We start from the raw sequence: 26229 nt of genomic DNA, 5'->3' as shown, positions 1-26229 counted from the left end.
AGCCTATAGCCTTCCTCGATAAATGGACTACCCAACACTGAAATAATCATTCAAATCGGACCAGTAGTACCAGAGATTAGCGCGTTCAAACAAACAAACAAACACTGCAGCTTTATAATGTTAGTATAGATTGTACGTCTGTAAGCACCTTTAGAGGAAAAAATTGAATTGTTTTTTTTTAATGTTATCAGTTATCTCGCATGTTCATTTGCTTGCATTTTCATGTTATACGGCGACAATACTCACAACGTTAGTAATATTGTTGAAATACTAATTTATGAATAAACAGAAGATAATATTTTTGCCCGGTTTTAGTGAGAGTGAGTATTTGAGTTTAAATTAAATTTAACATTATTGTTATTTTATTTTTGATTGATGATACAAAATACCAACTTTCTAAATTTTATTATATAGTTTAGAATAAATTTAATATGATCATTTACTAATCCAATAATGTTAAAAGTGTTTAGTTAGTAAATAGTAAGTGTATAGCTCCTTGGATTTAAAAAAATCTTAGCATTTGATTTTAACTCTAAACGTTTCGGACAGATTATTTAACGTTACTCACCAATAATTTTATATCCAACAACTGAAAAATAAATACACTTAGAACCTGATAAATAAAAGAAACAGATAAGGTGAAAAATAAATACAGAGGTGAACAAATTAGTTTTTAAAAACTATCAAATTACCGTCAGAAAAATTATCGCAGTAAAAATTTGTTCAACCTTGTGATTAAAATCAAATTTATTCAATTCAAAATCTCCTGCATATCAATTTCAGCAATCTTTAGATAAGATTATTCAATAAATCACTGCGAGCGTAAATGATTCCATCTCGAGCGACAAGGAATTATTTTTATTGTTTTGATATTAATTAAATAATAATAATTATATTTTTACACAAACTCAGTAGTAGAGCATTATAACAAAATAAAAAACTCAATCGAAAAAATCAGCGGAATTTGAAATATGTCTCCGAAAATATGCTAGAAAATAAAAAGTTAAAGTTAGAGTTATTTGTGTTCACAGCAAAAGCAAAATTACACGAAAATCTGATGTACCACTTGAGAAAAATATTAGAAATGCATGCGGAAGTTACAGTAGAAGAAAATGAAATCAGCATAGCTTATGAATTAAGGGCGTGAATACACGTTCAATTTTAGAAAGTGTCAGTAGAACGAAATTATTTAAGAAAAAATATCAAACCAAGTACTCATATTATTTCAAAGAAGATCTCAGCTAAGATGATTCGCCAGAACAACGGAAGCTACTGATCCCTTAATTAAAATAAAGAGAGAGCTATTGAATGATAGCTTACATTAGGACGATAAACTAATTGTCAAGGATATCACGGGACAAAAAAGAACGTGTCTACTAAAAACCTTACCAAGGTTACACACTCCCCGCCCTCAGAAAACGTATCAAAACCAATATTAAGACTATATGGTACGAAAAAGCTACAACTACTCTGTCGGATATTTTAGGAACAAAATATAAACCTTAAACAATAAAAAAAAACAAATAAAGACTTGAAAATAAAAGAAAATAGTACAGATACTGCAGCAGGCTTCACTACTCAAATTTTCAATTAAATTTTCAAAATATTTTTCTTAAATGATTGACAATTTTTGATTCCAGATAATGTGGTTTCTACGTCTATCTTGCGTACTACTCATAACAGGCATCGTAGAGTCGTACAAAATATTATTAATAAGTCCAATATCAGGAAAAAGTCTAGTTTTACTAACGGATAGTATCGCTAAATATTTAGCAGACGCTGGACATGAGGTTAGTACACCTTTGAAAGAAGAGATACAAAAGAATCTAGGGCAGTTTCACTTTAAATGAAGTAAAATTTCGTAATTGTATCTAAAAATAAGTTGCGTAATAGCCAGGAGTACTACTGGTTGTATAATCGTTGTACTGTAAATATTTACTTAGCCAATATCATCTATGCTAATACGCCGTACAGTAGTATTTAATAAACTTATTATTGGCATCATCTTATATATTACTCGTATTATTACCATCATTAATGTTAATTCTCTGCTGTTTTGAAATAATATATAAATGAGATTGCCTGCAGAGCGACAGATATGGGTTGACCCAAGGTCAATTGGTTAAAGATGTTAAAGATATGAAGAGTGTTGGTAGTTAATAATGGGATCCTATATAAGATATAAATATTATTATATGTGATAATGTCAGCCCTAATGCTTTTAATTAAATGTGATGAGCTTATGCCTGCCGCCACCTCCGCAGTAAATTCATATTGCAACTAGGCAACTAATGTGATTGAGATAAAACGTACCTGATTAGCTTTTCTGTACTATTGACTGACTTGTGTGCTAAATTTCATCTTAATTGGTAGAGTTTTACGTTTAAGCGTAACAGACTCACATTCTCATTTAGAATATAAGTTAGGATGTCGGCTGGTTGATTATTCCTTCTCAATTAAATATTTACTTCTACGGTAAACATTCAGCATTCACTTCGATGGGAGATTGTTGGCCGCATGTGTATCAATGCGCTGATTATTGTGAATCTATGTCGCTTCTGCTTATTAGATGTTCTTCGATTTTTTGTTTCTCTTTTTTAAGTGCCTATATTGGATTGGTCATTCTCAACTGCTTGTAATTGATGTGTTGTGGTGTCACCCGCTATTGGAAATATCTGCCAGCTATGCCGTTGCTCAAGGTATGCCTTCTATGCCTTCGCTAGTTCAAAATAAATTTACAAATCTGTCACAGTTTGGTTTAAGCCCTTTAAATTTAATGGGTAGCACCCCTTGCGTCCTGAATGTTCCAGATTCTTTTGCACTGGTAAAATTTGTGCACTAACGGAATGCAGGAGGATTTGCTATTTTCTCTAGCTCCTGAGAGAATTCTTATAACGCTTTCTGTTTCACAGATACATCAAAGTATGACTTATAATAGGTAAGGGCGTGTAGATAACTTTTGCAAATGTGCACCATCTTATTATAAGATTATTTTATTTAATCTAATGCCCACAGGATAAATAAGTGATTTGTGTTATTGTCTTAGATTAAATTGGCTTAGTCTTTTTTTTTTTACTTACTAAATTGAGATGGTTAAAAGTGCATAGAAGATTAAAAGTATGATAATAATATTTGCTTTCAACTGTGGATACAGTGAAGCGTGGTGGGGATAAGCTAGTTATAATTCTATTTTACTTTTTAAACTATACTTTCCTTTGGAACGCCAAGTTCCTGTCTATGAAGAATATATTTTCATGTCGTCGATCCCATACAGATAGCAAATCATAATGAACAAAAAATATCAGTATGAAGGAACGATGATTTAAAAAAAAATAATGTAATGTCTATTTTGTTACTTAACTTCCTGATAACAATTAATTAATATTACGATTATTTTATACTTTAATAGGTAACTTACATAACTCCAATTCCTGATAATCTCTCATACAAAGAAGGGAATATAAAGAAGATTGATGTGAGCAAAAACGTAGATCTAATGAAAGGTATAATTTTTTTTTATTTTTATCAAATAAAAGACAATTTTACTTAATAAATTATCCAAAGAACTCAGCCCTGTCAATTATAAATAGAAATAGTAGCAAGACTCAGTGTCAGCACAAATTGTCAAGTATTAATAAATTTAAAAAAAATTTGAGCATGCTCTATCAAATTATCTTTGGAACTGATGCGGTTTTCTATAGCTAAAGCGTTCTTTGCACATAAAGGGCAAGCAATTTTAGACCTAAATCCTTCTGCAATATTATTTTCCGGAGAAGCACAAGTAGCTTAATATGTCTATTACACATTCTACACGAGCATGAGCATCTGTTGTCTCTTCAGAACAAACACAGCGCACGAGTGCAGAATTTAATGATTCTTCGTGTTCTGATAAGAAACTCAGATCATGTAACGTTTGATCTTGACACTTACATACATTACCTACCCATTTTAGGTATTCTATAGCCTGGCCTAGGTATTGAATACAATACCGGATTATGCAGATTGCTGTTATGCATTTTAAATGCGAAATGGTAAATCCAAAATAAGTCTATTAAACAAAACACTTCTCCGTCTCAACACAGCTGGATCAAATTAGCACCAGTGACGACATTTTTTTATCGTTTTCTCTAGTGGCGAACTTCGGCGAACGCTGTGTGGTCGCATAAAAACTTAGCAAATGTTTCGTTAGCGCTTGTCAAAACTGAAAGTTGGCTACAATTTAATATGAGATGTATCGATTTTAGTCCGTGGTAGCAATCAACATTGTTAAAACGATTACATTTCTATTCTATCATTTTGAACGATGTAAACTGGGCTACGAATATTCTATTATTTTGTTTTGTTTTGACCACGTGACTTAACGTTATTGTGACGTCATTCCCATATAATTGATTAGGTTTCTATTAGCGTCAATGATTGTACATTGTCAACTTGGCTAAGCCTGCTGGTTTTTTCAGTTTATTGTCTATACTTGGGTCTTCTATCGAGTCCTCTCTAGAGAAGGTCACGAAATGGGGTAAATTGAACCTTGTCCAATTTAACCCCCAGAAGACTCAAGTTTGCGCGTTTACCACTAAAAAAAACCCATTTGTCGTATCACCACTCTTCGACAACACTTCCCTTATTGTCGGAATTCTGTGTCTCGATATTTCGAGCGATTGCCAATTTCTCGGCCATCTGGAGAGCAAAGCCAAATTATCTTCGAAGAAACTGGACGTCATAAATAGAGCACGGCAATACTTCAAGACGGCCCACAGTCTAGCGCTGTACAAAGCTCAGGTCCGGCCACAAATGGATTATTACTGTCATCTCTGGTCTGGCGCACTCCAGTATCAGCTCGATCCATTTGACCGCGTGCAACGCAGAGCAGAATTGTTCCCGAATTGTCGGGAACCCGGTGCTCTGTGAACGGCTGGATCACTTGGCATTGCGTAGACACGTCGCTTCATTGTTTGTCCTCTACCGAATTTATCATAGGGACTGTTCCGAAGAGCTGTTTCACCTGATTCACTGACACGCCACAAGTTATGATATCATTCCCACCACCTGGATGTGTGGCGGTCCTAAACTGTGCAGTTGTCAAGGAGCCTTCTTCCACGTACTACGTACTACAAAGCTGTGGAATGAACTTCCATAAAAAAAATAACAAGGAAATTCTTCACAATTTAATAATTCAAAGAGGCACTATACATAATATTACTTTGTATAAGCATGGCCCAGGCGGAAGTGTCAAGCAAATTATAAAGTATTATAATAACAAGATAAGCATGATTTTTCATTTTTGGAAAATCCCTCTTTGGATCTCATTTCGAAATTCCTTAAATATTATCTAATAGTTTTTAGTTGTGAATGTAAAATTAAATGCAATTTTTTTTTCTTCTTAATTTATTAATAATAATTGCAATTCTTTAAGTGCATTCATTCTACTATCGCTACATTTTTCTAGACGTGATTCTGAATCGAATGAGCCAGCACTCATATTTTAAGCAGCTTTATCAAGATTTAACACGTTTTTAAACTTGATGACTTAGATTAGGGATTGGTCTTCGCTGCGCTCCATCTAGATACCGCAGTAGTCGCAATGTGTGGCAACTAATAATACACCCAAGATCGCTTACTCGAGCCACGAACAATGTGTGACGTTGACGTGCCACATGTTCTGTTAAACTTTGCTAATATTTGAAACTAAAATGCCGGGTTGTGTAGTAAAACTTTGTAAGAATAATGCTACAACTAATAAGATAAACACTGGAATCACCTATCATCAGTAGGTATTTTGTGTTTTTTTTAATTTCAATGTAAAATAACACGAAGCGTATGTTACAAAATTTTAAAGGTGCCAAAGAGTGCCACACAAGCATCTAATAGTTGCTGTAATTAAGGAACAATTGTTCTTAGGTATCTAGTTAGTACGCAGCGGAGACCAACTCTTAATATGAGCTTGTTGACTTTCCTATAATTGTATAATCTTGTCAAATCAAATATAATTTTTATGATCTAATTTTTATAAATGATGTAGCGGCAGGCGATAAGCTGTCAATACAATCACAAATCGACCGTAAAGCCCAGAATCAAGACATAAAGATGTTCTTCAGCATTTTCTTGGAGAACGCAAGGACGACTATTTCAAATGAAGCAGTTCAAGATCTATTGAAGGATAAAAGCCAACATTTCGATGTCATTGTGGCTCAGTGGTTGTTTATTGATGTCTATGCTGGGTAAAGTTTTCCAAATTTTTTTTAGAGAATATTGTTTCTTTCATGAAATAGGTTGGTAAACAAGTTATAATATCACCAAAGAAAAATGTCACAAGAACTTTTAAGGTTGTTTGTTTATTCAAAAGTTCTCGTTGTAAAAATTAATTAATGATTTATAAAATTAATAATTCACATAAGTATTAGATACTCGTATATCCTTACTTAAATTATTGTGAATGCGATTGTGAGTTTAAGTGACCCTTTATTTGTGCCCACGGACGAGTAAAAAAAGAAGGACTCCGCGCCGTGATATTAACAAGCGAAGCACCTTTAAGCTAGTGTGTGTGCAGTTACGGAGGATACCAGCTAACACAAATTATGTCCCGTTATTAGTCACAGTATTCAAATTCAAAAACACTTTATTCATGTAGGTCACGAAAATGACACTTATGAAAGTCAAAAAAATTAATAAAAAATATTTTTTCTTATTGAATTTACCGCTACTTCGTAAAGGGTTGAGCTAATGAGAAGAAGTAGCAAGAAACTCATTGCTGCTCTTTTAAGTCAAGATTTACATTTAAATTGTTTTACAAATCATTTCAATTACAATATATGCAAAGTGACGCAACAAAAATACTCAAATGTCAAAACTGAAAGGCTTACACGAGTAAGTCAAAAAAAGAAAAAAAATTTAATTAATTCTTACAAACACAAGAGTTATTGTGTAGCCACATTGACCGAGCCTTGCTCGGATTTTTAAGAATGTACAAAACTTGAACAAAAAAAAAACTAATAGGACAACTGGATTCGAACCGGGGTCTTCTGCTTTCCGGATCACCCATCTGAGCTATAATAGTCTTGTATATAGTGGCGAAATTTACCTTTGTATTCTAATGTTATTGTAGCTGTTTCTCATTCAAACATGGATAAAACCATTTTTTTTTTAATTGAAACCTAGCTAGATCGATTTATCACCCCCGAAATCTTATACTTAATTTTATGAAAATCGTTGGAGCCGTTTCCGAGATTCAGATTATATATATATATATATATACAAGAATTGCTCGTTTAAAGATAAAAGATATCGCAGGCATAGCATGAGTAAATAAATGAATTACATTAAAAAAAACAGGTACACCTTATAAGTAACAATTGCGGGTTTTATTTCTCAGTCTTTCTCTGTTATTGTTTGCAGTATCTTTGTTCTAACTACTATAATACTATAATTAATGCACGGATTTTATTTATTTTTTTGTATATCATCAGCAAATGTGCTAATATACTCATACTGTAAAATTCATAAATTCTGTTAAACAAATTATTAAAATACTGAAAGTATTAAAACTAGCAAAGTGATCATTTTAATAATAATAATTGCGGAGAGAGAGCGAATATAGAGAGAGAAAAAGAAAGATAATTAATAATTAAGGAATATTTTCAGATTCGCAGCTGTATATGATTGCCCATTAATATGGTTTTTGACTGTAGAACCACATTGGATGGTTCTAAGATTGATAGACGAGGCAACCAACCCAGCATATTCCACTGATGTGTTAGCCAAATATCTCTCTACTCCATTATCATTTGTACAAAGGCTTGGAAGCTTGTACGACAGAATATACACATATTACTTGTACCATTCGTAAGTATAGAAAGATGTTTTAGTAAGATACTAACCACAGTCACGTTGAGGGAGAAATTTCCGGGTTCAGTTTTCCCGAACCGATACGACATACGGCCTTTACTATCTACAGATTGAGATAAATTACTACCTTGTACTCTCAGTAATTAGCTGTCAATAATCTGAAGCTGTCCCAATATACCCGATAAGTCATTCTTATCGCCTTATATGTGGACGCGTGCATTGCAAATTCCATACAAACTTCTATCGCTGGTAAGCTGATACGTCCTCCCATTGACAGACAGCGTGTACGGATAAGGTGAGTTACCGTCGATAAGTTTATTGGGACAGAAAAGTCAATGATAGTTAAGATTTTTTGTCTCTCACAACCGGAGATAGACTGAATATTGCGAACGGCCGTTAGGGACCTTCAAGACTAGAGCATTGAGAGTATTCCAAACTTAAAAGCCGGCAACGCACTTGACCCCTGGTTTTGCGGATGTGCAGTTGTTTCACCACATACCATCACGTAAGCCGAAAGAGATAGTGATAAGACGAAACTTGTACCAGCAAAAAAATCAAATCCGGAGCATTGAGCCCAGCCGATTACATCTTTGCACATTGCACATGTCAATCAGTATGTTTACCGGATTATGACTAAAGATGAGGCTTACGATGCAAATCTCATGGGTCCGTATTTGTATAATGATCTGCCAGTCAAACAAAATCGATCTACTGTTGAGCTGAAGCAAACAAAATCAAATTGTGTGTCGTAACTATAAATTAAAAATAAAATTCTAGCAGTAATATAAGCAAACTTTTTGTTTTTGTTGATAATTTCAGCTTTGTTTACAACACGGAAGAAGAGATATACAATAAATATATGGTTCCACACGTTAACTCTCAGAAGTATACGCCGCTGGATGTTCTGAGATACAACGCATCCTTGATGCTGGGTAACTCTCACGTATCACTTGGAGAAGCATCAAGCTTACCACAAAGTTATAAACCAATTGGAGGGTATCACATTGAAAGAGACGTAAAACCTTTACCAGATGCAAGTATTTTTATTGTATTTAAACAAAAGCTGGCTAGCGAATTCTGTTCGTTTGGAAAACTGCACTTTGGGATCAATTTTACCCAAATTGAAGCCCCTCACCTTCACATCATACACGTTAAGGTTTTTTAAGAAGTATTTTATCCTATTTAACTCGCGTTAATCGAAGATAACTATGAAGCATTTTAAGATAGTGAGATTGTTACATAAATATGTCATAACTAGGATATATACGCAATCGCTCGTCGTACCGCTTCGCTGCGACGTATATTTGAACGAAGCGAGGTAAACTAAGTCTGTGTACATAAACAAAACAAAATTAATCCAAATAAAAACAATTAAAATAATCTATTGGAATTTCGCGCCATATTTGGTCACACGAGAAACTTGTGCTGAGTTGCAAATTCAACATCTAAGAACCTGGCAGTCGAATCTCTCATGAGTGTTAGCAGTGCAACAATTAAGACTTAATGTGATTTGATCAATCGGCTCAATTTTTAAATAAATATAAATAGCGCGTGCTAATTTACAATAATTTGTAAACCATGTTTGTATTTAATTATAATAATTGAATCAAGTCGAAATTCAAAATTCTGTCTCGACAATAACCTACATAATTTTGAAAGCTTTCTATGAATTCAAAATTTTTTGAAATCGGTCCAGAAATGGCCGTGAAACAATTTAATAGATAAATAATTGGAGTCACCCGGTGGGAGCTCCGGTCAGCTTCGCTCAATTAATTAAATAATATGATTATTAAGTAAACACCATGTCAATGAGAAGAACGTTCTCTGAAGATGTAAAAGGGTAACAAAATAAAAAAAATGAGAAAAATCATTAAAGTAGTATATTATAAGAAAACACAGAACTGTTACACAAGGCTAAGTTATCAAATCTACATTTGGTATCAAATAAATTAAATTTATTGTAAAAGTTACAAACATACAAGTTTCGTCTATTGCTATATAATACAAGCTATTATATTATTATTGTAAAGCGACGTTTCTAAAAGGTTTAGTCAAATAGTTTAAGCTGTTAATTATTCAAATGTTCAGCTTTTGAGATAAAAGTAAATTTTGCATGACTGGCTAGCACAAAATTATGCAGAAGCCGATTTGACTTTACGTTTTAAATTACATTGGTTCTCATAGTCTATTAAAGTCGACTCGGATAGTTGATTAGAATACTATAAACAGCGAACCACAACATGACAATTGTCTTAGATAACAAATTTCTAACATGCCCAGAAGACTTAGAAGTTGTTGAAAAATCTCTGAATCATCATTAATCTTCATTTGCAGAATATTAAGAAAATTATGGATGACGCAAAACATGGAGTCATATATTTCAGCATGGGTTCAAACCTGAAAAGTCGAGATTTTCCTGAAGAACTTAAGAAGAAATTGTTGAAATTCCTTGGAGGATTGAATCAAACAGTTATTTGGAAATTCGAAGAAGAGTTACCGAATCGTCCAAGTAACGTTCATATTGTATCATGGGCACCTCAGCAAAGCATTTTAGGTGTGAACCTTAATTGAAATCAAATTGGGTATATGTTTGGGCTTTGTTTATACAATGCTACTAGACTCGTGTACTAAGTTTGAATTAATTGTATATCTACTATTTAATTTCCAGCTCATCCAAACTGCGTTCTGTTCATTTCACATGGAGGTCTCTTATCAACAACAGAGGCAATTCATTTTGGTGTACCGTTGGTTGGTATTCCAGTATTTGCTGATCAATTTATAAATGTTGAAAGAGCTGTCATTAAAGGTTTTGCTAAGAAAGTTCAACTAACATCCAATCTGGCAGAAGATCTGAAGGAACAGGTCGAAAACATTTTGAGTGATCCCATGTAAGTTCTATAAAAATTAAACATAGCCTTTAATAGATTAATTGACTTGAATAATCACAATGCAAATTTATTATAGTACAAAGTTGTAATACTGTACAACTTTGTACAACATTAAAGTTTTTTATTCGTTAAACTTTTCTTAGAAGTATTTTGTTACAAGACGGAAAGCTGCTTTGAGGTTAGGTATTTCTATTTTAGAAGATTCTTTGAATTTGAAGATTGTTTGAATAAAGATAAAGTTTAGATTAGTTTAGTAGTTTTTTTCTTTTTTTTATTCTTCTGTCTGGATATATTGTGACTTCAAAATGAAACTACCTCAATTATCATCAATATACCTATAGTTAAGTTTCTGTTAAGTTGCTGTTTCTTTTTTTCTGGCTTATTTCCAAAATGGGATGTATCTTTATGCGACAGCGGTTTTAATTTTTGTCGACGTAAATTTTTTTGTTAAGTTGTGGGACGATTTTTGAGTTTCGAGTTCTCGTATCCAAAGACGAGTGGAGACGATTACCACTCGAATCAAATAACCCTGTTTTAAGAATACAAATATGAACTTTATTAAATTTTAATTCTCAAAAACCATAAATTATGAATGATTTGTGTTGACATTTTCCAACTTTTTTAGATATACTACTAAAGTGAAGGAGTTATCTTTCATCTACCACGACCGTCCAGTAACCCCTGGGGCTGAGCTGGTGCACTGGGTGGAACACGTGGTGAAGACACGAGGAGCTCCACATCTACGATCACCAACTCTGCACTTACCGTTATACCAAAAGTTATACTTAGACCTTCTAGCTTCATTACTACTTTTAACTCTTTCAGCAGTATTGTTAATAAGAAAAATGTATTCGATGCTTTTTTTCCCGCCATGTATTGATAACAAGAAATTAAATTAGCGTCTGGAATTTATGTTTTATTTCAATCATTGTTCTTTCTACCATTAGAATGTTTGAATTTATTTTTAACAATGAGACAATTATCTTTGGCGTAATTCATTGTGGACATAAACATGGCATTCGTTCGGCTGTTAATGTCATCCATAATACAAACTCTTCATTGATCCAGGATCTATAACTTATAGCTGCCGTGCCGCGGAATATTCATTCTTTTCATTGACTTCAGTCAAATATTAATTTGAGGAAATTTTGCTCGAAATCCATCAAAGAGACCTCATCATTAAAGGATCTGCAACGCTCCTGTAACTGCTCTGGTGTTGTAAGTGGGCGTAATCTCTTAACATCAGGTGACCCGTTAGCCCTATTTTTCCATAAAAAAATCATTTTGAAGAGGACTTATTTTACTGCACCTTATACGAAGAGAGACTTCAACAGGGTCTTGTACAGCAATATCTTTAGAAGCCTAGTTAGAGTCATTGAGCGACAGTATCACAACAGGCTGAAATGGTATTAATTTTTTAGGCTACTATTATTCGTCTGACAATTTCTGAGGGCGTATTTTAAATAATATGCACTTAATCGCCACTTACTGGACGCCACTTACGGACCTACAGAGCGCATCTGCCCTCCGTTGTTCATGAAGTAAAGTAAAGTAAAGAAGTGTACTCTTATCATGGTATTTTTTTTTTTTATGGAATAGGAGGACAAACGAGCGTACGGGTCACCTGGTGTTAAGTGATCACCGCCGCCCACACTCTCCTGCAACACCAGAGGAATCACAAGAGCGTTGCCGGCCTTTAAGGAAGGTGTACGCGCTTTTCTTGAAGGTACCCATGTCGTATCGTCCCGGAAACACCGCACAAGGAAGCTCATTCCACAGCTTCGTGGTACGAGGAAGAAAGCTCCTTGAAAACCGCACTGTGGAGGACCGCCACACATCCAGATGGTGGGGATGATATCGTAACTTGTGGCGTGTCGTGCGAAGGTGAAATTCGGCGGCAGGAATCAGGTTGAACAGCTCTTCGGAACACTCCCCGTGATAAATGCGGTAGAAGACACACAATGAGGCGACGTCTCTACGCAACGCCAAGTGATCCAGCCGTTCACAGAGTACTGGGTCCCCGACAATTCGAGCTGCTCTGCGTTGCACGCGGTCAAATGGATCGAGCTAATACTGGGGTGCGCCAGACCAGAGATGACAGCAATACTCCATGTGAGGCCGGACCTGCGCTTTGTAGAGCGCTAGAATGTGGGCCGGCTTGAAGTATTGCCGTGCTCTATTTATGACGCCCAGTTTCTTTGAAGCCAGTTTGGCTTTGCCCTCCAGATGGCCACGGAATTGGCAATTGCTCGAGATTTCGAGACCCAGTATTCCGATACTAGGCGAGGCTTTAAGGGAAGTGTTCTCGAAGAGCGGTGATACGGCAAATGGGTTTTTTTTTAGTGGTAAACGCGCAAACTTGAGTCTTCTGGGGGTTAAATTGGACAAGGTTCAACTTACCCCATTCCGCGACCTTCTCGAGAGAGGACTCGATAGAAGACACAAGTTTCACCCGGCACTGGTCGACGTTTTCCCGAGAGAGACCTGCATGGCCCGTGTATACGGCATCACCAGTGCTGTCGTCTGCATAGCAATGCATGTTGGCGGTGTCCAACATATCATTGATATGCAGAAGAAACAGCGTGGGAGATAGCACACAGCCTTGGGGCACTCCAGCGTTCACGGGCTTGGGATTCGAGCAATAACCGTCGATAACGACCTGTATGCTGCGCCCAGTGAGGAAGCTGGAGATCCACTTGCATAAGCTCTCGGGAAGCCCAAATGATGGAAGTTTTGCGAGGAGTGCCTTGTGCCATACACGATCAAAGGCCTTCGCTATATGCAGACCAACTGCCAGGCCTTCCCCCTTGCTTTCAATAACCGCCGCCCATCTGTGTGTTAGGTATACCAGAAGATCGCCAGTCGACCGACCATGGCGAAAGCCGTACTGCCGGTCGTTGATCAACTGGTGACCCTCAAGGTATACCAAGAGCTGGCGGTTAATTATGCTCTCCATAATTTTGGAGAGTAGGGAGGTAATAGCAATAGGCCTGTAGTTTGCCGGATCCGAACTGTCTCCTTTTTTTGGAATCGGATGGACAAGGGCTGACTTCCATGAATCAGGGACTACGCCTTTTGAATAAGAGTGCCGGAATAAACGCGTTAGCACCGGCGTCAACTCAGGGGCACACGTTCTAAGCACGATTGGAGAAATGCCATCCGGCCCGCTCGACTTCCTGACGTCCAACGAAAACAGAGCTCGCCTAACAGTTTTCTGTCGGAACTGTACTTCAGGCATGGAGCTCTGACACCGCGGGATGGTCGGCGGTGTTTTTCCGTTGCCGTCAAGAGTCGAGTTGGAGGAAAAAAGAGTGCACAGGAGATCGGCTTTCTCTTTTGCCGTATGGGCCAGGGTGTCATTCCTCATGTGCAACGGCGGCATGGACGGCTGGTTGAAGTTACCAAGAGCAGCTTTCGACAACGACCAGAACTTGCGTGTTCCGGTCGGGTAACTGGAAAGCTGCTCGCCAATTTTGACGATGTGCTTCGAAATCGCACGGGCGATTTGCCGCTTAAAAAATCTGGAGGCACGGTTATATTTCCTCTTCAGAACTTTGCAGTTCGGATCCTTTGAGCCCAGCGCCGCAACCCAAGTTCGATACGCCTGTTTTTTGCAGTCAGATGCTGCTTTAACTGACGCTTCGAACCAGGGCTGTGATCTGCCACCGATCGGTACTACAGAGCTTGGTATAAAAATATCCATGCCCTGCAGTATCACATCGGCTACTGCAACGGCGCAGGCACTAGGATCATCTGAAAGGAAACAAACCCTGCCCCAAGGGTAGGATGCAAAAAAGGAACGCATCCTATCCCAATCTGCTGACTTGTAGTGCCAAACGCGGCGGGTCGCTGATGGTCTGCGACGTTGGCGTCGGATAGGCACTACACTCCTGACCAGGCAATGGTCGGACGTTCCGAGAGGGGCGTCGACAGAGACCTGGTAACCATCGGGATGTGTAGTCAGCAGAAGATCTAATAAGGACGGCATGTGGCTATCCACATCCGGGAGCCGCGTCGGCGACTCAACCAATTGGGACAGACCATACGCCAATGCAAAATTATGCACAGATCGCCCTGCGTAGTCTGTGGTACGTGATCCAAGCCATTCGGCATTGTGCCCGTTGAAATCACCCAAGACTACGATTTCAGCGGAGGGGATCTGAGCAAGCACGTCATCAAATGCCGCTTGAACGCAGCCCATGAGGTGATCCGTTTCTGCGTTACCACTATGGGACCTGTAGACACACGCATAGATGCGGACGCGGTCCTCTAAATCTACGCGGAGCCAGAGAGTAGACAGGCCCCTACCCTCAAAATTGCCGAGACGGCGACAGCAGATATCCTCCCTAACGTACACACATATCCCGGCATGAGGCATGAAATTATGCTCAATTTTGTACCCGGGGTACGTTAAATATGACGTATCGCTAGGTCGAGATATCTGCGTCTCCGTAAGGAAACACAAGGCCGGCTGCGCCGTCTCAAGGTGGTGGTGGACGGCGTTTAAGTTGGAGTGAATTCCCCGGATGTTACAAAAGTCCACATTAAGCGTGGAGCGGGGTGCCGTGGTGTTGCTGCCCTGTTTGTCCTGTGACATACGCGGTACTGTGCCCTCCCCAGAATACGAGGGGCAGCCCGAGCGCGAATGCTCGGGGAGGGATTCTCCGGCTCTACAAGAGCCGGTACCCTCCTGGGGTAATTTATTTTTTAGGACCGCTCTCATATTTTGTTGGGGGGGGGGGGGGAAAGGACGGGGGGGAATGGCCTCCGGTCCTCGACACTAACCTATGCGAAACATAGCGGCACTAGGCCGCTACTTCACGCCGGTATTCTGTGCGAGTGTGGTAAGTAACCCGGACGAGTCTGGCCCGATTGTGCTGACGTCATAAGGCAGCAGCGTGACTCTCCCACTTTCAAAAAGCCCGTAGTCGCCTCTTACGACACCCTTGGACCTGGGACTACCCTATTCTTTTTACGCCCCGAGGCAGCACAGGGCAAAATTCCGGTGGGCAGGTATTCCGGTGAACCTAATACGAGAGTAACACTGAAAGTTTTTAGAACAGCCAATTGTAAACGATATTGTAAAAAATAAGCATTCATTTTGAAAATGGAAATCATTGCCTATTGAGAATGTATTTTATTCATTTGTTATTGATTTGGCGGCAAATTAAAAGTTGTCCGTCTCACGTTAAAATGAATTTAATTCGCGAGTATTTCGTGCTATGATTTTCGATGTCATTTAACGGCCGTTTTCAATAACCTATCAATCCTTAGTTTAACTAACTAGAGGTAGACAAATCTATGCTTTTACGCTTATTTACACTTCAATAACCTAACTATAATATGACATAACTATCTAATACATAACTATGGATAGATTATAGACATACTTATACAAGATTCATTCATTTGATCACAAATTCACATTGACTCACACACACTTCATAATACCTTTCACACCTTACTTATCACTCACAACCCACCCAATGCACACATAGGTACACCTTATTTCTTAGTATACATACTTTTTCGATATACTTCTTAGTAATTAGAGTTTGATTGTCTGTAAATAATGTAATACAAATTAATAAGCTATGGAAGAGCGGAGTCTTCTAACACAGGCGCTATAGTGCTTAAAAGGAGGCTCCAATCATGAGTATTGATTTATGTACATACTTGATAAAGAAAATAAACTTTTTATATTTGTATTTTTGTCATTAAACGGTGGTAGCATATATACGGCATTGAAAACGGCCGTAAGTCAACAAGAACATTATGATAGTCTACGGATTATGATACTTTTAATGATGAAGCCTTGTTCATTGTTCACAACTGGTTTAATGAATATGATCTGTGTATGGGACGGCCTTGTACGGCGACGATTGAAGATAACGTCAGTGTTCTGCGGCGGAGAGACTATAAAAGAGTGACCTATCAGTAGGTTCGGACAAGCTTATTCGCTGTGAGTCAAGTGCAAAAAACCATCATTGAACATTTAGCTGAGTAAATTTATTGAAGTAGGCGTTACTTTGCGGAAATCCATAATCGCATAAGCACCAAAATCTTATTTAGGCAAATCTTATTTGATTTTAGCGACTCAACATGTCCTGAGGATGTCTCGTGTAGAGACGAAACACGTGTCGAATTGTTTAAAGATAAATATTGGCGGAACACTCAAGAAAACTCAAATCATTTGGTTATTTAGCTGAGTGTTAGGCTTTGTGCCCGGGTACATCATTATTTGACCGATGCCAAAACACTCCGTCATTTTGACTGGTATACTACAATGGTTGAAAGATTTGATGGAGGTAACCCAAATGCTTTGCTTTACATACTTATGTTACGTTGTTACGATCCCGAAACCAAGAGACAGTCTATTCAGTTGGTGTTTCCTTCCGAGGAGTTGCCTTCTCAAGCGAAGGGAGATCGAAGTCTTGGAACAAAGCTGGCCTCGCTCGTTCAAACGGAAAGTGATTACGCAGCAGTTGTTTTACAGGATCAAAAAACAGTTACTGCAAAGTGGTTCACTAATAATTTTTTGCCAATTGTCTTGAAAAAAGTTTGAAAGGAACGACTTCGCAGTAGGATCCTTCTTCACAATAAATTCGCCCATCGACAACCAAACGATTGTCTACTTGGCGACGTTACACGAGGAATTGGAAACACGTGGAAACTGGCTCACCCTCCGTATAGCCCCGACCTCGCACTTTGCGATTTTAATTTATTACCGAAATTAAAAGAAAAACTTCTCAGTTAAACGTTTTATGGACGCTGTGGCAGCAGTGGCGATGAGTGCCGATGTTAAGTGATCACCGCCGCCCACATTATCTTGCAACACCACACGAGCTTTGTCAGCCTTGTCGTATTGTCCTTGAAACACAACACAAGGTAGTTGAAGAAAGTTTTATGAAAACCGCCCTCTAGAGGACCCCAGACATCAAGGTAGTGGGGATGAAATCTTAATCTATGGCGTGTCATGCGAAGGTGCAATTTGGCATCAGGTCAAACAGCTCTTCGGAACACTTCCGATAAATGTGTTAGAAGACACTATGAAGCGACATCGTCTGCGAAACGCCAAGTGATCTAGCCTTTCACAGAGTACTGGATCCCCGACACTTCGAGCATCTCGTATGTGAGCCGTGTTGAAATAGCCGTGCTCTATTTATGAGGCCCAGTTTCTTCAAGGCCAATTTATTTAAATGACTAAAACACAGATTAATGAATAAACTACAGATTAAAAATCCTTAGAAAATTCTCTGTGGAAAGTAGGAAACAATAAAAAATAATAAAATCATGTTCTAATTCTAAAAGCGCATTTCTTTTCTAATAAAAACAACATCAATAGTACTTATGGAAAAAATAATTTTTCTTTTATTTTCGTATTTCCATCAGAAATTTGATTTTTCTTCTTTATCTTTCTGGAATTATATCTTTTCTTGTTTCGATTCTTTCTTGCGATAACCAGCCTGAATAAACACTAGTAGGGCAGATGTTCTACTTACTTGGGACCGCGCTTTTTAAGTAGTTTGCTCTAAGAGACTTTTCGAGTAAACGTTTCTAACACTGTCAGAGCTTACTCGTGTAGCACTAATTACTAGTTTGAGAACGTACTGTCAACAATTATTTTGCCACATTATAGCTTTTGGAGTTGATAGTTGCTATTTATTAGTTGTCACCAATGACCTGTACTATATACCACTGGACTGGCGGCTGTCAAAGTGCTTTTGTGCCTTTTTGATATTCGCCATTTTGGCGCTGTTGGCCATATAGCGAGAGTCTCCTGTACTAAAACTAGTGATGACAACCTAGTGGACAACATAGATGGTGGAAAACTATTTACAAAAAAAAAATGTGTACTTTATTACGTTGAATCATGAAGTATAAATAACATTGAAAACAAACGAAATTAATTCAAAATGCAAAAATACTTCAGAGTACTGTACGTTCCTTCGCAGTCATTTGTATAATACATCAAAATTAGTTCTTTGGACGCTCGCGAACGGCACTTCAAATAGGCACAAAAAATTTGATGTCAAACATATGAAATAGCCTGTCCAGTGGTATTTATACAGGTCAGTGTTTGTCACACAATGTCATGGTTGTTGTTCAGGGCAGGCGCAAACCAAACAAATATGAGTCGAGATGGTCCTGAGTTATCCTATGTATGCGCTTATAACAAACCTGTTTCTTTTATACTTTATCTTTTATACACATAATGTATAAAGCCACGGCATAATAATCAACAATTTTATATTGGTCAGCCTTCCGCATGCCGTTATCGTTATGTTATCGCCAAATACTAAACAATATCTAATAATAACGTAATAATTTACATACGTGATACTATGAGAGATGTACAAATAATGTGTAGCCTTTTAGTTATCATGATTCTCAAATCACAAACATTATAACCCCTACAGACGATCACTTGCGATTGTCAGTATAACGTTATTGGAGCGAAGTTTTTACGGCCGTTCCCAATATTCAGTCTGTCTCTTACTTGAGATAAAAATCGCAACTATCGTTGACTTTTCTGTCCCAATAAACTTATAGACGGTAACTCACCTTATCCGTGCACACTGTCTGTCAATGTGACGACGTATAGCTTACCAGCGATATAAAGTATGTATGGAAATTGCAATTCACGCGTCCCAATATAAGCCGATAAGAATTATGAAACTTATCGGGTATATTGGAACAGCTTCAAATTATTGACAGCTACTTACCGACAGTAGAAGGTAGTAATTTATCTCTATCTGTAGATAGTATATTTATAAATTTTGCGAGTAGTATATATTTAGCTTTAGTTATGAGCAAGAGATTTTCAATGAATATGCAGGGCCGTATTTAGTAAATATGGATGATGGATCGCGGAAGAGTAAATTCAGGAGGTTGGTATCAGCGTAATGGCTTGGCCATCAGGAAGTCGTCATCTCAACCCGATTGAGTATGCCTGAGATGAGCTGCAAATGCTAGTCATCATCATCAGCTGGAAGACGTCCACTGCTGGCCAAAGGCCCCCCCAAAACTTTCCACAACGATCAGTTCTGCGCTGCCCTTAAATTGCCCTTAATTAAATTAAAAATTACATGAATAAGTTAATTAATGATTAGTATAAGGTCAACATTGTATCATTGCGAATAAATAATAAGCTATTCAAGATGAAATTTATAAGTTTTTAAGTTATTAGCAATAAAAGTACGAATATTGTTCGTGTGTGAGCTCCATTAATGTTATCAAATCACAGTCGTTGCCAATTAACCCGTTACTTTGAACGTGTCCAGTGATAATAGTCAGTGCGTTAGTAGTGTAATAGGAATTTATGTTTAAATGAAGATTAATTTTTAATCATTTTAATAAATGTAAGTATTTATCTTTTACTTGCAATAAATAGTGCATTAAGCTTTGTATTCCTAAAAGTATTGTTCATAAAAATATGGTAACTTTCTTTGTCTTTTCACTTAAATATATTTAATCAATAATCGATAAAGAAAATTTTCAAATATATTCAAATTACTACATTTAATAATAGTCTATGCATTCGAAACGGGATCAAAGTCTGAAAGAATGAAAAAAGATTTTGTCGGTGGAAAATTTGTAAAAAACCTAGGATAATTTCTATTCCTTTTAAATTTTGCTTTGGTTACAAGTCATAATAGTGATATACACAGTGTCAATACTCGAAACAAACATAAACTCGCAATTCCATCTACTAAGCTCCGTAAAATTGCTAAATCTTTTAAAGTGGATTGTGTTATGTCTATACTAATATATAAAGCTGCAGTGTTTGTTTGTTTGTTTGAACGCGCTAATCTCTGGTACTACTGGTCCGATTTTAATGATTCTTTCAGTGTTGGGTAGTCCATTTATCGAGGAAGGCTATGTTTTTTTTTCAAAATTAGGGATCCGTAATAAAATTGCTATTTTGTAACACAAGGTGTAAAATCGAAATCCTATTTTTGCGTGCGCTGCAAAAACTATTGACAATAGAACAAAATGGTGAAAATCGCGTGAATTATACTTTATATGGCAAAACAACGTTTGCCGGGTCAGCTAGTTTTATAATAAACTCCCAAATGAAATTAAAATATTATCTATTAAAAAATTTAAATATGCCGTAAAAAATAAATTAACATCTAAGGCCTATTATAATGTGAAAGATTATTTGAATGATAAAGATAGTTGGAATTAATGTTCTAAATTTTGTTAATGAATATTGTTATACTTGTACTTCATCCTGACTTACACTTACGCTACAGTTACTTACACTACAATTATTTATAACTTATAAAGTTTTACAGTGAATAAAGATTTTTTTGACTTTGACTTTGACTTTAAATATTTACCACCATACCCTTTATACTGAATTTTCATACCTATGTCCATGGGTAGCTTTTTTATGGTTTCCATTTCATGAGGACCTTTCCGTATGCCCTTATTTCATTAATTTGTTTTTATGGATCAGAGGACAAACGAGCGAACGTGTCACCTAATGTTAAGTGATCACCGCTGCCAACACTCTTCTGCAACACCAGAGGAATCACAAGTCCGTTGCTAGCCCTATAAAAAAGTGCACGTGCTTTTTTTTAAGGTACCCATGTGGTATCGTCACGGAAACACCGCACAAGGAAGCTCATTATAAATATAAATAAACAATAAGGGTACACATTCTAAAATATGTTCATCGTGATACCTAAGCCTACCATACCTACTTACCATAAAAATCATTGCATTGGTCTACTAATTCTCAATATATACGAAGGCAAACACACATTTATTTGATGTTCTCTTTTCAAAGTCAGTCTAAGTAGAAGTTTTTATTTGCATGACCATGTTAGATTGACGTTACATAAATATTATACAAGCACGTGACTGCCATATTGATGACGACGTATCTTAATATATATAAATTACGTGACATGTTGTTTGTCCGCGATGGACCCCTAACTAATGAACGGATTTTAATGGGGATTATGGATTCATGGAGTGCAGTTTAGTCCAACTTGAGGGATAGAATAGTTTTTATTTCGATTTGGGACCCAAATTATTTTATTTTCAATATTTGTTTTGTATGGACATATTTTCTATGAGAATTTCGTGACGCACGGTTTGACAGTTCCACTCTGAAACAATTTCATTATAACAACAGGGGACCCAAATTATTTTATTTTCAATATTTGTTTTGTATGGACATATTTTCTATGAGAATTTCGTGACGCACGGTTTGACAGTTCCACTGTGAAACAATTTCATTATAACAACAGGGAGCATTTTTTGCGAAATAATTCTTGATGGTTTGAAATATTATTGGCAAATCTACATCTACTATCTACAGAACAACGTCTGTCGGGTCAGCTAGTATAATACTGGGTGGCTGAGAAGTTGACGTCTAAAGCTAAAATTTGAATTTGGCTCATTTTGTTGGCCAATGTTCTGGGAAGTTTTTAAAAAAAGCTAGAAGCCATAGGCTCCCCATTTTTTTTTGATACCTTGAACATATTATGAATTTAGCTGAAGCAGTTATCTTGAACTTACGACTCAATTCTAAACTAGTTCCGCATTGTCTAAGCTATTCATTGTTTCTTATGTGGTTATTGCAACTGTAGTTAATAATTATCAACAATAAAATTATCTAAAAGTGTTCAGAAAAATATGAAAAATGTCGTAAGCCACAATTAGGTGGAAAAAGTGGATAAAAGGGTAAAAAAAAATATTATCTCCTAAACTACGCAAAAACGTAGAACATACATAGGGGTGATTCGGATACTCATTACCATGAGGCTTTCAAATTTTAGCTTTGGACGTCAACTTCTCGCCACCCTGTATAAAAATGGGCTGAATGAAATCATAACAATTTTAAAAATGTTAATAATTATTCTTGACTAAGTGTTTATCGAATTAAGTCTTATCATATTAATCCGAGTATAAGGTGTAAAATTAATATCAATATTTAGTGGATTCAAATACGGAACGTCAAAACTATGTGTTTATAATAACGCATTTTTTATCTTTAAATAATATTTTTTATTGAATGCCGTGTCTGTGAATTCTAAAAGGTATGATTTTAAATTTGAGTTTTTAATTCCTATCGTATATCATTGTTTTGAGTTTTATTTAATACTAGCTGACCCGGCAAACGTTGTTTTGCCATATAAAGTATAATTCACGCAATAGTTTTATAAGTAATAAAATATAGCCTATATATATATATGTCTTTGTCAATAGTTTTTGCAGCGCACGCAAAAATAGGTTTTCGATTTTACACCTTGTGTTACAAAATAGCAATTTTATTACGGATCCCTAATTTTGAAAAAAAAAATATAGCTTATAGCCTTCCTCGATAAATGGACTACCCAACACTGAAAGAATCATTCAAATCGGACCAGTAGTTCCAGAGATTAGCGCGTTAAAACACTGCAGCTTTATAATATTAGTATAGATTAATTCCACCAATATTTGTCTTTTAAACAATTCGACACGTGTTTCGTCTCTACAAGAGGCATCCTCAGGACATGTTGATTCGCCAAAATCTGGCACGAGACTCAAATGTCTCGGCGAAACACGTGTCGAATTGTTTAAAACACAAATATTGGCGGAATTAACACTAAAGTAAACTCAAAACATTTGGATAATTGTGGATTTCCGCAAAGTAACGCCTACTTCAATAAATTTTCCTATCGTATAGTTTTCACGCCAGTTCACATTAGTGGCATGTTATAAATAATATTTACAATATAATATGTGTGTGAGCATGTGTACTTGGCGTGACAGAGCGGAAGCAAATAGGTCAAGGCTATTTTACATTATGTAATTAGACAGAAATATTGTAAATATTTATCGTAAGTGCGTCTTGTAAAATGAAACGTAAAACTATTTGCACATATCTAGTTTTTTTGAGTTTAATAGATTTTATATAAAAAATAGGATTAGGTCTTAGTGTTAACTTGCGAGACTTTGAATATTAAGTAATTTATTACATAAATAGCAAAAATTATATTAAGTGTTCAAAATTATTGGCTAAAAACGTTAATAAGCGCTGTGTTGTCATTTAATATTATCCAGAATTCGAGAACTTTTGTGTTTTTAGATATTTTGACATTGCTTCAAATGGCGATACACAGTTATAGTTAATACGCAAGTATCCATCGCTATTCTACTACTATTATGAAACAGGATAACAAACAATAATATATTAAATAATTGACAGTCGCCTTGCGAGGGCAGTAGCGATTGCAAAGTTGGTTAACGGCCGTTTTCAATAACCTATCTATCCTTAGTTTAACTTACGGATACATTGCTGTCACCGTTTAATGACAAGATCTTATCTATCCATAGCTATGTCCAATACAGTTACAGTCCAATGCTTTATGTCGATAGGTTATTGAAATGTAAATGAGCGTAAAAAGATAGATTTGTGTACGTCTAGTAAGTTAAACTGAGGATAGATAGGTTATTGAAAACGGCCGTTAGTCGCTAAAATTGTTAACTTGAAACGTTAAATATTATAACACTGTTCAAAATGAAAAGTAACCACAGCGTTATATTTTACTGCGAGGTTTTATTATATCACCATTTGTTAATTTGACATTAGCACAATATCTTATATCTTTAAACTAGCAATTCTTGTATATATTTATATATAATCTGAATCTCGGAAACGGCTCGAACGATTTTCATAAAATTTAGTATACAGGGGATTTCGGGGGCGAGAAATCGGTCTAGCTAGGTTTCAATTTTAAAAATCCGTGTTTTTATGAGAAACAGCTACAATAACATTAGGATACAAAGGTTAATTTCGCCACTATATACAAGACTATGAGAGCTCAGATGGGACATTGGGTGATCCGGAAAGCAGAAGATTCCGGTTCCGGTTCGAATCCAGATAAAAGGCATAAAACGCATTTATTTTCTCAAAATTGATTCCTTTAGAATTTTTTTTTATGTCATTTCTTATACTACTAGATACTACTACCGCTTCGGAAACAAATGGCGCTCTGAGAGAGAAGAAGCGGCGCAAGAAACTCTCCCAGCATTCTTTTTTTTTGCGCTCTTTTCAATAAAAATATACAATATTGTACAGTCATTTCTATCGCTGTAAAATAATCACAATCTAGTCCCAGGCTGTCCGATCATTTAGATATGCAGCAGTGGAGTAATAGGATTTACGACAGAGCCATTTTTTTATAAAACATTTAAATATATTCATAGATAATGCCTGAACAGTGGCTGGGACTTTATTGTAGAAGTGTATACATTTACCCTTAAAGCTATTATGTATCTTATGTAGCCTACTAGAATTAGTTACAAGCAATCCCTTATTTCTAGTGTTATAATAATGATGTCCTATTAGTTTCTATTTTGTTCAAGTTTTGTACATTCTTAAAAATCCTAGCAAGGCTCGGTCCTCCGGATATTTTTATTTATGTTAGCAACTACAGTCTACATAGAGTTTTTCGTATCCCAAGAATTGATCCATTATTACGATAATAGGAATCTTTAGCCAAGTCGCTATCCAGCAACAACGTGTTTAATACTAAATTATCATGTACGTATAAACTATGTATTATTATGTACTGGTGCGTGCGTTCGATTCTGCCGTTTTAGTATGAATTTAAAGTACTGTTTTATTTACGTATTGTGTCTAGTGTCACTTTCATAAAATATTAAATCATTTATTATTTAGATTTTATTTAAATATTTTTATATTTATTAATTCATTAAAATATTTTTCATTAATTTTATATACATCTATCGAGATAATTACAAGGAGATACCGGTTTTTATTCGATGTTACCGATCGCAGATCAAACTTAACTGAAATATTTATAATTAACTTTGAAGTTAAATTTATTCCTTTAGAACATTTAATATTAACATGGTTAATGTTTATTTTATATTCATTAACTGTTATAACTAGACTAACTAAAACTTCACTATAACAAGACTAACTAGTTTATATTAACTGTTTTAACTTTTATTTTCCTTTTTCACTGTCTCGTAGACAGTGAAATGGAGACAAAAACATTTTCGCAAACTGTACAGTGCTTACAAACGACATTTGTCATGCCAGGTGTCATGTTGATTCGCCCGAGTTGTAACTATCGACACTCTTCTTCGACACATTAAAAAAATTTGTATATATGCCATTTTATTACAAAGTCGTCAAAATTTTTGAATAAAAAATTTAAGTCTCAGGAAATGATAATGGTCGCTTTAAGCTGACATCTTCTTTGTAGAGTTGGTCACCAGAGTAACGAGCTACTAGAGGCTAACCTAGTAAATATTAACTTAAATATATATATAAACCTGTTATAGTAAGCAAGACGTTTACAATTCAAAAATGTGTTTCAAAATTGTATTCCATCTTATATATGAAATTCTCGTATCCCGGTGTTTGCTATCAAAACTCCTTCGAAACGGCTTGGCCGATTTTTATGAAATATTTATGTTTATGTTCAAGTTGGTCTGAGATTCGGCCAATATCTATTTTTCATACTCC

At 36.1% G+C, this 26229-nt stretch overlaps 2 protein-coding genes across 4 annotated transcripts in view; both read left to right on the top strand.

Moving 5' to 3' along the window:
- The window catches only part of LOC126977837 (UDP-glucosyltransferase 2-like), an 88092-nt gene extending 76454 nt beyond the window's left edge, over window positions 1–11638 (top strand). Inside the window, exons 1-10 of one of the 2 annotated variants that reach the window (XM_050826468.1) lie at window positions 218–320; window positions 1032–1448; window positions 1641–1790; window positions 2603–2699; window positions 6020–6218; window positions 7639–7839; window positions 8662–8875; window positions 10177–10396; window positions 10511–10730; window positions 11356–11638. In XM_050826468.1, the coding sequence (XP_050682425.1) occupies window positions 1446–1448; window positions 1641–1790; window positions 2603–2699; window positions 6020–6218; window positions 7639–7839; window positions 8662–8875; window positions 10177–10396; window positions 10511–10730; window positions 11356–11629 (1578 nt within the window). In that variant the 5' untranslated portion in view covers window positions 218–320; window positions 1032–1445 and the 3' untranslated portion in view covers window positions 11630–11638. Of the gene's footprint in view, window positions 1–217; window positions 321–1031; window positions 1449–1640; window positions 1791–2602; window positions 2700–6019; window positions 6219–7638; window positions 7840–8661; window positions 8876–10176; window positions 10425–10510; window positions 10731–11355 lie in introns of those variants that run through there. The other variant, XM_050826469.1, reaches the window with a different exon arrangement.
- LOC126977839 (UDP-glucosyltransferase 2-like) overlaps window positions 1–26229 on the top strand; it is a 72345-nt gene that overhangs the window by 29893 nt on the left and 16223 nt on the right. Inside the window, exon 1 of one of the 2 annotated variants that reach the window (XM_050826471.1) lies at window positions 19983–20092. The exons of the other annotated variant lie outside the window; for it this stretch is intronic. The gene's annotated coding sequence lies outside the window, so the exon portion shown is untranslated. Of the gene's footprint in view, window positions 1–19982; window positions 20093–26229 lie in introns of those variants that run through there. 2 annotated transcript variants of the gene reach the window in all.

The sequence above is a fragment of the Leptidea sinapis genome, chromosome 46 (genome assembly GCF_905404315.1).
Source record: "Leptidea sinapis chromosome 46, ilLepSina1.1, whole genome shotgun sequence".
NCBI classification, from domain to species: Eukaryota; Metazoa; Arthropoda; class Insecta; order Lepidoptera; family Pieridae; genus Leptidea; species Leptidea sinapis.
The sequence above is the reverse complement of the archived record's forward strand: the minus strand, read 5'-3'. Positions and strand labels throughout refer to the sequence as shown.